The sequence below is a fragment of the Aulonocara sp. 'chitande type north' Nkhata Bay genome, linkage group LG2, assembly GCF_057382095.1.
Source record: "Aulonocara sp. 'chitande type north' Nkhata Bay isolate Kocher_YH1m ecotype deep benthic linkage group LG2, A_spYH_male_GT1.1, whole genome shotgun sequence".
Taxonomy (NCBI): Eukaryota; Metazoa; Chordata; class Actinopteri; order Cichliformes; family Cichlidae; genus Aulonocara; species Aulonocara sp. 'chitande type north' Nkhata Bay.
In genome coordinates, this window is record NC_141345.1 from 6,788,758 (window position 1) to 6,800,736 (window position 11,979).

General features: G+C 42.9%; 1 protein-coding gene across 1 annotated transcript in view; it reads left to right on the top strand.

Annotated features, from left to right (window-relative positions):
• mgat4b (alpha-1,3-mannosyl-glycoprotein 4-beta-N-acetylglucosaminyltransferase B) overlaps positions 1–11,979 on the top strand; it is a 130,022-nt gene that overhangs the window by 114,390 nt on the left and 3,653 nt on the right. The window contains exons 11-14 of the mRNA XM_086304427.1: positions 2,160–2,353; positions 2,455–2,533; positions 6,580–6,667; positions 11,330–11,442. Of these exons, the coding sequence (XP_086160553.1) occupies positions 2,160–2,353; positions 2,455–2,533; positions 6,580–6,667; positions 11,330–11,442 (474 nt within the window). The remainder of the gene's footprint in view (positions 1–2,159; positions 2,354–2,454; positions 2,534–6,579; positions 6,668–11,329; positions 11,443–11,979) is intronic.

Genomic DNA, 11,979 nt, shown 5'->3' on the forward strand with positions numbered 1-11,979 from the left:
GCAGCGTTACGGTTGCCATGGTTACAGGGTGACGCTCTCTCTCTGTGTTTCCTGGGTGAGAGAGCGCCTTTTTATTGTTGTTGTTGTGCTAAGCTAATAGGCAGAATGCTACAGGCATAGCCCTAAAGAACGTAGCCTCATGGGCAGTGTAGCCCGTGCTGCAGGGAGAATGGACCGCCATACCCGTTATGTGTCTGTGAGCGTGAGGAGGGAGAAAAGTGGAAAAGTACAAGTTGTCATCGAACAGAAACGGGAGCTGGAAGCATGTAAATATAATAATAACCACTGCAGCCAAGAAGAGTGCCTGACGAGCCCAGTTGTAAGTAAGCTATTAAGACTCGACTGTACACAGTGTTTGTGTTTTTCTCCGAAATAATAAGTTCCGTTGGAGCAGCCTTTCAACACCTCTCTCTGTCTCTCACTAGCAAACTTGACCCAGACAACAAAGTAAAGCTAGTTTTCGGCTACAAGCCGACACGGGACCGACTATTAGCCAGAGGTCCCTTTACCACAGCTGGGAGCCGCGGACCTTCAGTAATCGTAATAAATCACACAGCAATAGTACATTCATGTAGTTGTAAACAGCATGATAATATATTAAATAATCCAAAGTATTCAGAATGCGTTACTCTCATTGAGTAACGTAACGGAATACGTTACAAAATACATTTTGGGGCATGTATTCTGTAATCTGTAGTGGAATACATTTTAAAAGTAACCTTCCCAACACTGTGCTTGCGACACAGAGAGGAGAGGGCGGGGCAGCGGGGGTTCTCTGGCTGGCTGGAGCAGCATCTAATAACCAACTGGCAAAATAAAAACAAACCACCAAACATGAAAACGCCAGACATTATGATACAGACTTATAATTTGCACCAATGTTTTTTCGAAATTCTATACGTGAAAAGTGAGCGTGAGAGCCCTCTGTGCTCGCTGCTGAAGTCAAAGTAAACTTTGTCATCTCCGCTATATAGGTCCAGTATATAGAGAGACGAGAGGACGAGGCTCCAGTTACAGCAGTGCAAGTAAACAAACAATAAGTATAAGAAAGGTAAGAAAATAAATAAATATACTCTTTAGGACCAGGGGTAAAGGGATCAATAACAATTAGAGGGAGTGTTCGCCCAGGGCGCCAAACGGGCTAGGACCGCCACTGCTGACAGGAGTCAGAACTGCAGCTGCTGCTGTCATTTCACCTGTAACACAAATATTTGGTAATGAAATGTTGACCACAAAGGGCGCTGTGCCTCCCAGTGCATGTTTATCACAGAGAGTAACGTTATTGGAGTGTAGAAGCATAACAGACACGGTGCCTGCTCACACTGAACTTATTCTGTTAACAAACTGCATCAACGACATAGACGCTGTATCCACGCTGACGTGATGCCTTTGTAAAACTATGAGGAAGAATATCATATCTGTACTGATATGGGCTCGGCAAGGTGTTAGTGAAAGGATGCCACATCATTTGATGAGAATGCAGGTTTAACTGCTTTGTCGCCTTCATTCTTTAAACTCCAAAACTAACAGAGGTGTTTATTCTTCTTCATTAGATGAATCTTATTATTTCTACTAGGGAAATGCTCTCATTAATAATCTAAAGGTGGAAAAGGTTTTGTGAATATTTCATGTTTCATCCACGACGAGGTGGTATGGTAGCAGAGTGGCATGGCTGGATTTTTACAGCATATTGTGATCTAATAAAGGCTTCGGATTGAATTAGATCCTGATGGACTGAGTCTGTTTTCTTGCTGTTTGTGTCTGTGCAGTTAAAATCCTATCACATTCTCGTTTTGTTGGCGGCAGTCTTGCGTTATGAGTTTAGGTTCAGAGGTCGGTGCGTGGTCACTCAGTGCTGCTGTTGAATGATATCCAGAATACGAAAAGTCTCTGTAAGTGCACCAGAATAGCATGACATCATGCTTCTGTTGCTCTTCGGAAGGGTTTCTGCACTGAAGCGAAAGTGGATTAGTCATCAAGGACAGCGAGCGCGTCTGGCGATGATACCAGCGGTTCGAATTATCTTCTGGTCACTGCACAGTGGCGTCAGCTGTGCAGTGATTCAGACGTGCAGCTGCAGAAGCATCCAGCAAGGCGTGACTTCAGACTGAAGAAATGATTTAGTCATGTGATGTCTGTTTGTTTGGGGGATTTTTTAGGATAAGGACTTTGGGAAACAGACTCTCCATAAGGGTCACGCCAACCCGCTGGCGGAGGTGACGACCAGTCTGAAGACCTACCAGCACTTCACCCTGGAGAAGGCCTACTTGGGTGAGGACTTCTTCTGGGCCTTCACCCCGGTGGCGGGGGATTTCATACGGATACGATTCTTCACACCTGTTCGCATCGAAAGGTCAGTAACGAAGGACGGGATAGGGGGAGTACCACAGGTTAGAGTCTTCCCTCCGTCCCTGCTCCTCTTACTGAAATATCACCTCTCTCTCTTTCTCTCAGGTTTTTCTTCCGGAGCGGAAACATCGAACATCCAGGAGACAAACTTTTCAACACGTCGGTGGAAGTTCTGCCTTTCGATGTGAGTGTTCAGATACAGTTTTAATGGGTGGGGCATCCTGGGAAGCCTTAAAGTGTCCACATGCTTCTTTGCTAGCTGTTTTGGGTAAAAGTATAGAAGTTTAAAATCTTTTAGATGTGCTTACTTTCTTAAAAGATCATTTCGGTGCGGTCCAGCAGAGGGTCAACTGAGAACAATCTTCGCCCACTCGTGTGGTGGCTAGCAGCATCACCTCTCCTCGAGAAGGTCCAGGGTTTGAATCCAGGCTAAGGCCTTTCTGTGAGGAGGTTGTTCTCCATGTGCTTCCTCCAGCACAGTTCAAAGACATGCGTGAGGTTCAGTTTAATTTGGTCTTTGTCTCTGTTAGCCTGTGACGGCCGGGATAGGCTCCTGCACTGAATTGGATGAGGTTTTCATTTAATGGATAGATGGGTGAAATTTCTGCTTTTTGACCCAGTATCCATCACAATGACAGCAAAGGATGAGAGTGCAAAGTTAACATAGCCTTTAGAAACATCAAGGACGAGGCAGGCAGGCTGAAACAAACCGGAGTAATCCAGGAAGCCCCTAACCGAGAGATTAATTTCCATCTATAGCAGGAGACCATATCGGACTCTGCCATGAGTGCCTGCTATAAGTGAGAACAGATTCAGTTTGTGGTGTGTGGAAAAGGAGGCAGAGTGATGGATCACTGCCACTTTCTGTTTGTGGTCGACTGTAAAACAAAGGCTGAATGAAGCCGAGAGCCTCAGCGGGGCAGAGAGAGGTGGGCTGAGAGGAAGAGGAGCTCCTACCGAGATCAACAGGAGAGATAAAACGAGGAGAAGAATCGGTACGCGCTTACAGGAAGCTGAGCACACAGACACGTGCAGACCAGAGCTGGAGGAGGGAGGCGGTTGCTGCAGTAATGCTGACCAAGAGCAGGAAGGGAGGAGGAGAAGGAGGGGGTGGGACTGGATGATGGCCCTAAAAACTGCAGGTACACGCCAGAAAACGTGGCTGCACAAAACACGATTAATGCTAAATTTGTTAGAAATTTCATCGTCCATGCTGCGGCTGCTCCCGGGGCCGAAACATGTCAAAGTGTGGTTTGTGGAGTTAAATCGGTTTAGTTCATATGAAGCTCATATGTCTGTTGTTGTAAAGGCATCAAAGGGCTTCGGCTTTTCTGTGTATCGAGTTAGTAACGTACAGAAAACCTGCAGTCGAGTTTTATCATCAGATCATCGCCTGAGAAGAGTCCAAAAATGATCAGTCTTCTTCTGCCTCCATCTCCTCCTATCCCAGCATCCCCCTCTGTCACACCAACCCTCTGCATGACCTCCTTCACAACATCCTTTCTGAGGTCCCCCTACCTGGCAGCTCCATCAGTATATCCGTATATGCTCATCTCCACCCGTTCCACCCCCTTCTTTTCTTCACCTCTCATGGTTTGGATGGTTGACCCCACGTATTTACACTCACCTGCCTCCCTCTCATTCACACTTATCTCTTTTTTCATTTGTGATTCAAACATGATGTGAATGTGTCAGTGGAGCCGTCAGTAATTGAGCTGTTCTGATAAGAGGATGATGGAGGTGAGCTGAAAAGAATTAATTTTAGGTGAAAAGGTCATTGAATTATCATATTAATATGTATGTAATGTGATCATTTAAACCGTTATGTTGAACCGGCGGTATTGTTTGGATTTTTTGAGGCTGTAGGTGTGAATAATCGCTGTGACAGCTGAGAGCAGGTAAAATGATGTTGGTTTAAATGTCAGAGTGCGTCTTTAGGCAGCGTCTCCATTCAGAAGTTGATCAGCAGCCGGGACAGCGTCTCAGTCTGTGCGAGGACAGGAAACAGTGCAGGTGTGTGCGCACATGGGAAAGCTCCAGAGCCTTTATGAGTACTGTTACTCCGGCACAGGAAGCACGAGAAACAGCAGCAATGTTAATGAGTGAGCAGCTTAAAGTCAGAGTTTTCACTGGTGGATCTCCCTTTAGCTTCTTTTACCTGGCTAGATCACCATGGTAACAGGTGTGAAACACATGTATAAAGTGCAGAGGGGTGATGCGTTCGGGCTTTCGGTGGCAGTGCTGATCAGATACACAGTCGTATTTCACTAACAGCGACACAAACGGCACTGCAGTCTCAGTTTAGCTGTGCAGTTTTTAAAAAAATATCCCCTTTAATTCCTAATGTTGCTCTTTCTTGTGTCGCCTATACATTCATTTTGTATAAGCCGTGAGACCAGTTTTCCCGTGCTTCACTCGCGTACGTCAGTTTGAAGAGGAAAAAGAACTCCACGGGACTCTGATGTGAAAAGATGTAACAAAAAATTTATTTCACAGTTTGCATCTTACAGGAGTGGTCAGGTTTAACTTATCCTCAACAAAATAACCTACTACGGTAGGAAAACCGTGTGGCTCTGTTCTACCCTGCTGCCGCGTATAGTTTATGCCGTATTAACTCTTTTTCTCTCTCCCCCCTCCCGCACCGCATGCGCTAATTTGCATACATCCGTGATGCCCGGATTTTACTATAAACACGAGTCTTTAAGGCACATGTATTCATGGTACTACGTAACCAAACCAACACAGCAATAAAATAATTTTAGTTCCACCATAAACATGCATTTACTTCCTAAATTATTAATTACACAAACAAGCTTAACAACAGCGAAATATAAATACTAAAACATATGAACTATCTTAACTTGGCTCCCACAAATTTCCTGTCTGTCTTCTGAGTGTTTCCGCCTGTGTCTCGTCAACGACTCGCGTTTGTGTTTCCGTTCTTGTTGCTTCTTCAGACAGATCCTGTGATTCAGCAGAACGTCCTTCCAGTAACCTGAAACAATCATTTTCTGTGTGACTCTATAAGTTTCTCACTATACTGCGTTACTTCAGTTCATTGAGGTTTGCGGTATTCATTCATGCACAGGTCTCTGAAGGTCCCATCACAACATCTCAGTCGGTTGAGGTCTGGACTCTGAGTGGACCGTTGCAGATTTGCTGCGCTGCTCTGGATCATTGTCCTGTTAATGACCCAGTTTGGTCTGAGCTTTAGCTGTGGGACAGATTTCCAGAAGTCTTGTTGTTTATTCAGAAGCAGCTTTGCAAATCTAAACCGTGCTGCAATTTCTTTTTACAGAGAAAAGACTTTCTCCTGGAAACCCTTCTGCATAATACCTTAGAATTTAACTGTGCTTTTTACCAGGAACGAGGAAACGAGCTATCCTCAGGGATGTGTGACACCCTTGCTTTGTTATTCCTGTCAGAATGGAGAGTTTTGGTAGTTTTTTTAAAGTTAAACAAATCCAGTTGACCTGAGGTGTGTCACATGCACCCCACAGTGCTTTGATTGTTTAAGGAGGTAAATGAGGTTCTGAAAAAAGTGAAAGTTTTTCAGAAAAGGGTACTCAGTGTTGCATTATTTCAAGTAAAATCCTGATTTAATGTTACAAGTATAGTGTGATGCTTTAACCGTGGTGCTGTTTGTATTCATAATAATAATAATAATAATAATAATAATAATGTATACTCAATTGATCCCTGTGGGGAAATTCCTCTCTGCATTTAACCCATTCACTCAGTGAAGCAGTGGGCAGCCATTGGGCGCCTGGGGAGCAGTTTGTAGGGATGGTACCTTGTTCAGAGGTACCTCAGGGTAGCCGTTCAGTGGATTCAACCCCCGACCTTCCGGTCACGGGGCCACCACTCTACCTACTGAGCTATCCCTTCCCCATTATATGAGAAGTTATTAAACTTTTAGTGTGTAAAATGAGCCCAAAGCTGCAGAAAACACAAGTTCTGAATCTAAATAGAAAAGTTAAACATAGCTGGAGGAGAGGAGCTGGTTTTTTTTTTTATTGCTTTTATTGCACATGTAACTGATCCATGATAAAAATGAGTTTTCTCCTTATTATAACTATAATTGAGACTCTCCAGCTTTCAATGAATGGCCTTAGATTAGATTTCTAATTGAATGATGAGGCGTTTTCTTTCTGACACACTAACGATACAAACACAGAGTCAAATAATCTAATTGATTAACTGATCGGCTGGTGTTTCGTTTGCTTCCAGAATATCCAGGCAGAGAAAGAGGCCTTGATAGAAGGGAAGGAGAAAACGCCAAAGTACCACCGGACCGAGGACGGCTTCATCAGAATCGGTGAGTGATGGCACACAGACAGCAGACAGCTGTGTGCAGCTTCACCGAGTTTCCTCGATCATCATAAAGTGATGGGTGTAGCAGCAGCTGAGGACGTGCGACTGACATTTGAGGAGCTGTAATGAGCTCTTTCCCTGCACATGAGCTGTCACAGTTTACATCTGCAGGGAGGGAAAACGCTCCTTTTACTCTTATCTTCCTGAGCTGTGGAGTGAACTTCGACACGCAGTCTTTACAGCTGATCGAGTTCGGCTGTTCTCCATTTTAAGAACCTGTACTTGTAAGCAGCTCCACAAAACTGCCAATCAGCAGAGCTCAGTGCTGAATATTTCACCTCCCAGCAAGGATTATTGTAAAGAAAGCACCTTGGAACAGCTGATCTTTCAAATATCTGAGCCCTGTGCGCTAAAAAGTCACATTAATTTGATTTTTGATTATATTTTGAGTTGTTTTCTCAGGAATGATCTGTGTTTGTGACCATAGACTGTTCACTCGCTGCTTTGTAGTCTTTCCATTTTAAATCTTGTGGGCATATCACACACACGGACACATCTGATAATTAGCGCTCAGTCACATCCAAATAAAATAAATTTAAAAAAAAAACTGGAATCTCAGACAGTCAGTTAGTACAGTAATCTCACAGCAGCCATATTATTGGTCAGATGATGTTATTAAAGATGCTCCAACAGCACAAAGAGGTCCACTTCAGGGACTCCAGTGATCTGAGGTGACAGCTAGCAGCTACAGTCACCTTTCAGTCAAAGAAGCCACACCCCTAACAAAGCATAATAATTTAACCCTATATAATATTTTAACAGGTGACTTATAACTGTACCATTGCTTTGAAGGATTAAATTATCTACAGAGACCAAAACCATTTTTGTATGAGGCTCTAAACATGTTTATTTCTGCTGTAAAGTTTTAACATGGTGGTCTATGGGGTCTGGCTGACTGCTGGAGCCTCTGGTGGACAGTAGAGGAACTGCGGGCTTTGGCGCTGCGCTTTTATTTGGTGTATTTTTTCAGCTCGTGGAGGTTTCGTGATTCACAAGGCGAAAACCCACAAACTTCTCCTCCTTTATTTTTGTATATTGAATAATTTAACAGTGATGTTCTGCACATCTTTAACCAGCACGCAGCCTGACAGGTTTGGTGTTTTCCAAACTTTAAGAGCTGAACAACAACTTTTGTTATGAAAACTTTGCATTAGATTGTAAAAACTGACAGGCTGAAGGCCAAAACTTGGTTCCGCTGTGGATGTGAGAAGGTAAAGAGGCAGGTATCGTGCTGAGATCTTACATCAGTCCGCTTTCCATCTGGTAGAAATCCGGCCTTGCAGGATGATGCTCGTAAAAATGTAAACTTTATTTATAAGTAAAAATGAGCAGATGAAAGAATAAGCAGAAAAAGTTAGAGACTGTGCGTAGGTGCGTTCAGTCAATCGATCAATAAACTCGCCGGGAATAGATTTCATGTCACAGGTTGGATTTTCAGTGTAGCCTCGGGGTTTCACACACATTGGCAGACTGTCAGATTTATCTTTTCATTACTGGAATTTGTTTTTTCTCCAGCTGGGCTGATTTCAGCAGGATTAACTGGAACCTTCAGTAAATAAATTAAGGTGCCCTGACATGCTGTGTGAAGTTATTTGACTTAAAATAAATAAAAACTGAAATAAAACCAACAGAACAAAATTAATCTGCTCATTTGTTCTTTGCATCGGGAGCACCGAGCATCCTTGGTCAGTTTCTATTATATGAATGCAAACATTGAAGCTTCTGGCCTATTTAGCTCATCTACTCTTTTAGATTATTCTGGACCACAGTCGTCTTTTTGTCTTTCTCATTATTTGCATGAAAGACGTTGTTTTGTGCATGTTTGAATCCACCTGAAGGAATCAGGACTTCAGAGGGAAAGAAGATACTGGCCTACAGCAGGTGGAAGGAGCGCCAGTGTGGGCTGACATCATAAATTACCAGCAGCTCTTTATCCCCTTCATCAATTTTTCAGATGAGTCGGCGGATCGATCCAGCCGCGCTCCTTCACTCTATTCATTTCATCGTGCTGCCTTCAGGAGACCTGCATCCAATTTCAGTGTGTGAGATCTTTTGTGTGAGAATTAACCGTCTGAGAGAGTCAGGACTAAACGGCATGTTTGAAGGAGGGTGGGCTACAGAAAGGAGGGAACTTCATTTCAGTGAAGTTCAGGTTCCTCCTCCAGTCTGTCATGTCCCAGCATCGAGCCTGAAAGAGCCCAAACACGTGGTTCTGTCCTGGAAAGGTCAATGTTCCCGTCACTTCCACAGAAATCAAAAGTTTACAGAAACTTTTAGGCGCTTCAAACTTTCTTTTGTATAAATTTATTTTTGAGAAGCTCGGCATCTTAAACACGCTTTGAATTTTTGTGGAAAATTCCTTCACAAAGAGATCAGTCCTGAGGGGGAAGCATGGGAACTTGGATGTTTTCACTTTTCCTCTAGCACCACCACGAGGCTCGCATTGTTTCAGTTAAAAATGTAATCACCCATCAGACGATTGGGATGGACTTTGGTTCAGTTCATTTAATCAAGCTCAAGAATTCTGGAGAATTCATACCCGAGTATTTCTATTCGTCCTCCTTTCTGCTTCCTGTGCTTTAATCTAGACTTGAAGTGGACCTGAAGTCTGCTGTTTGTTGCCTGAAAGTGTAAAATGTCATCCTCTTAAAAGATTTGTTTCCCGCCTCTGTCGGCGTTTATTGTAGGAGAAACAAAAAGAAAGCTCCCATGTCAGCCCAAGAACTGCCGTCTGATTATTTTTTATTCTCTATGTTCTGAGCCTTTGTGTGATCTGTGTTTCTGGGGACAGCTCTCAGACAGCCGTATACACGAGTCTGGATACTGAGTGAAAACCATAATACCCACAATAATATCAGATAATTCCCTGTGATAAACAATAACACGCTCCCCAGATGCTGTTCTCTGTCAGGATTACAGTCGCTACCTGGAAGCATCACTGCCAGCATGATAATCCTAGTAAATAAATCCTCTGAGGGATTATTGCTCTGTTGAGGTTCAGTTGCCCTGAAACCAACCTCTGCTGGAAGACCCGATACCGGCAGGACGCCAGAGAGGGTCTGATGGAGACTGAGGCTTTTTTCCTGATAGTCAGGCTCAGAGAAAGCTGGAACCACAGGGGTCAATAAATGGATGGTGGGAACACGTAATGGGTCTTAATAACCCTGTAAATCTGCACAGAAAGCATAACAATCCCTTAATTACTTCAAAATCCCTTTTAAAATGCTAAAAAAGCAGGTTAAAGATTCAAATAAACCTTCGTTAAAGATAGGATGTTTTATCTGAGCCAAAAGTAGGTATATCAAGAGGTCAGTTTTTACCCCTCAGTGTGAAAATCTTGGGGTATTTTCGTCCCACCAGGGCGGCTGGGCGGGGTGATGCAATTGTGTGAACAATTTGTGAACACAATAACTTCAGAGCGAGGCAATGTAGGATTTTAAAGTCTATACTATAGGTGTTTCTAGTAAAATCTCAGTGAAAAGCTTTCAGGCGCAATATCTCAAAAAGGAGTTATACCACATTTATACCACAGGTGCATGTACTATGAGGCTGGAGGTGAGCACTGCCCACCGCCAGTATTTTTGTGAAGCATGTTCTTTGTCATGCAGGAGCCAAACACAGGCACAAAAATTAGTGACCAAAACAAAAAGTGAGTTTTATTCTATTCAAGGGTACAGAAAGACAAAACAGAATAAAGCACACCCAAATCAAGTGAAGAAGAAGCCTGACAAAGACTGAAAGTACATAATGAAGAACAGAAGTATGTGTTCCTCTGACCCGGGTAACTTTTGGGTTAGGTCTGGGTTTTAAGATCAAAGTGGGCTTTAAATGTAAAATGAGTACAGCTCTGTTGTATTCGCATTTCCCTGATGATCAGTAACTTTATTCCCTCCAAACAACTCTACAGTCATTTTATTGTTGTATAAGATTTAATGTCTCATCTTAAAACAGAGCAGCTATTTGAACTTATATAAAATTTACACATGGACTAAACCATTTATTATGTTTTTATCTGCTATTATTGTTATTGTTTGGAAATACTTAGTTGTCTGCTGTCAGTACATTTATCTATAACTATGAGTGAAACCGTGGATTAACTTGCCATGTTCATGTGACCATTTATCCTGATTACTGATGTTAGAGTAAATGAATCCAGATAAAAGAAAAATACTGTGGATATGTGGATCTCATTTCATAGTGCAGGGTCCAGGATAATAAGGTGAAGCCAATGAGGGCAGAGCAGACAGTCATAACAGAGGGACTACACAGGAAGTAAAATCACCAAAGTGACATGTCCAAAATAACAGGAAACAGCAAAGAACAAGACTTTAGAAAACCTAGGCAGGGAGGTCACCGGGGAAAAATGTGTATCCCTTGAGCAGTTGGCATGTGGTTGCAGGCTGTTGTATTTAAATGGATGAAATAGATCGCAAAGAGGATGCTGCACCATTAACTGCCTTGTGTTTACTTTGGTCGCTGGCAGATTAAATAAAATGACAGTAGAAATCTCTGTAAATTTAAAAAGCTGTCACAGTGCACTTCTGTTTGAAACCATCCTCACTTCTCCTGTCAGGTTATTGAGCCTGTTGATCTTCATCTTTTCCAGGAACGTTCCATAATGGCATCGCAGAGGGGGAGGTGGACCCCAGCTTCGGGCCCCTGGAGGCCATGCGTCTCTCAGTGATCACGGACTCACCAGTCTGGGTGATCCTCAGCGAGGTGAGATCGCCTCAGAGTTAAATCAAACTAAAACTAACCAAAAGACAGTGTTCTGTTGAGACATTTATCCACACTTACTGCTGAGTATTGACAGAAGAAGTCCTTGGAGAGGATTCTGAAGTCTCCGGGGTATAATGTGCTGCCTCTTGGCCAGGACTCCCTTGAAAAAGAGGTCTTTGATCTCAACGGGACATTCCTGGTTAAATAAAGGTTAAATAAATAAATAAATAAAGTATTCTGTAATCCTTTCTTTACTCTGTCTGTACAAACTGGTCCAGTATATTAAGTCCTTTTCAGTGAATGTGGTCCCAGTGCCCAATCTAAGAACTAATTTCAGGTATATTCACCAGAAAGAGACAGAAAGTTGGTACCACTGATGTCAGTGTCCAGCAGGTTTTCTGAAAGATTTCTTTAAAAAAAAAAAAAAATTTATTGTATTTTATTTCATTGGACTGATAGTTCAGGAAGCAGAGCTGTGCCCTGAATCAGCTACAGTAGCTCCAGTTAGTGACAGACTGCAGTAAAGTTGACTATTAG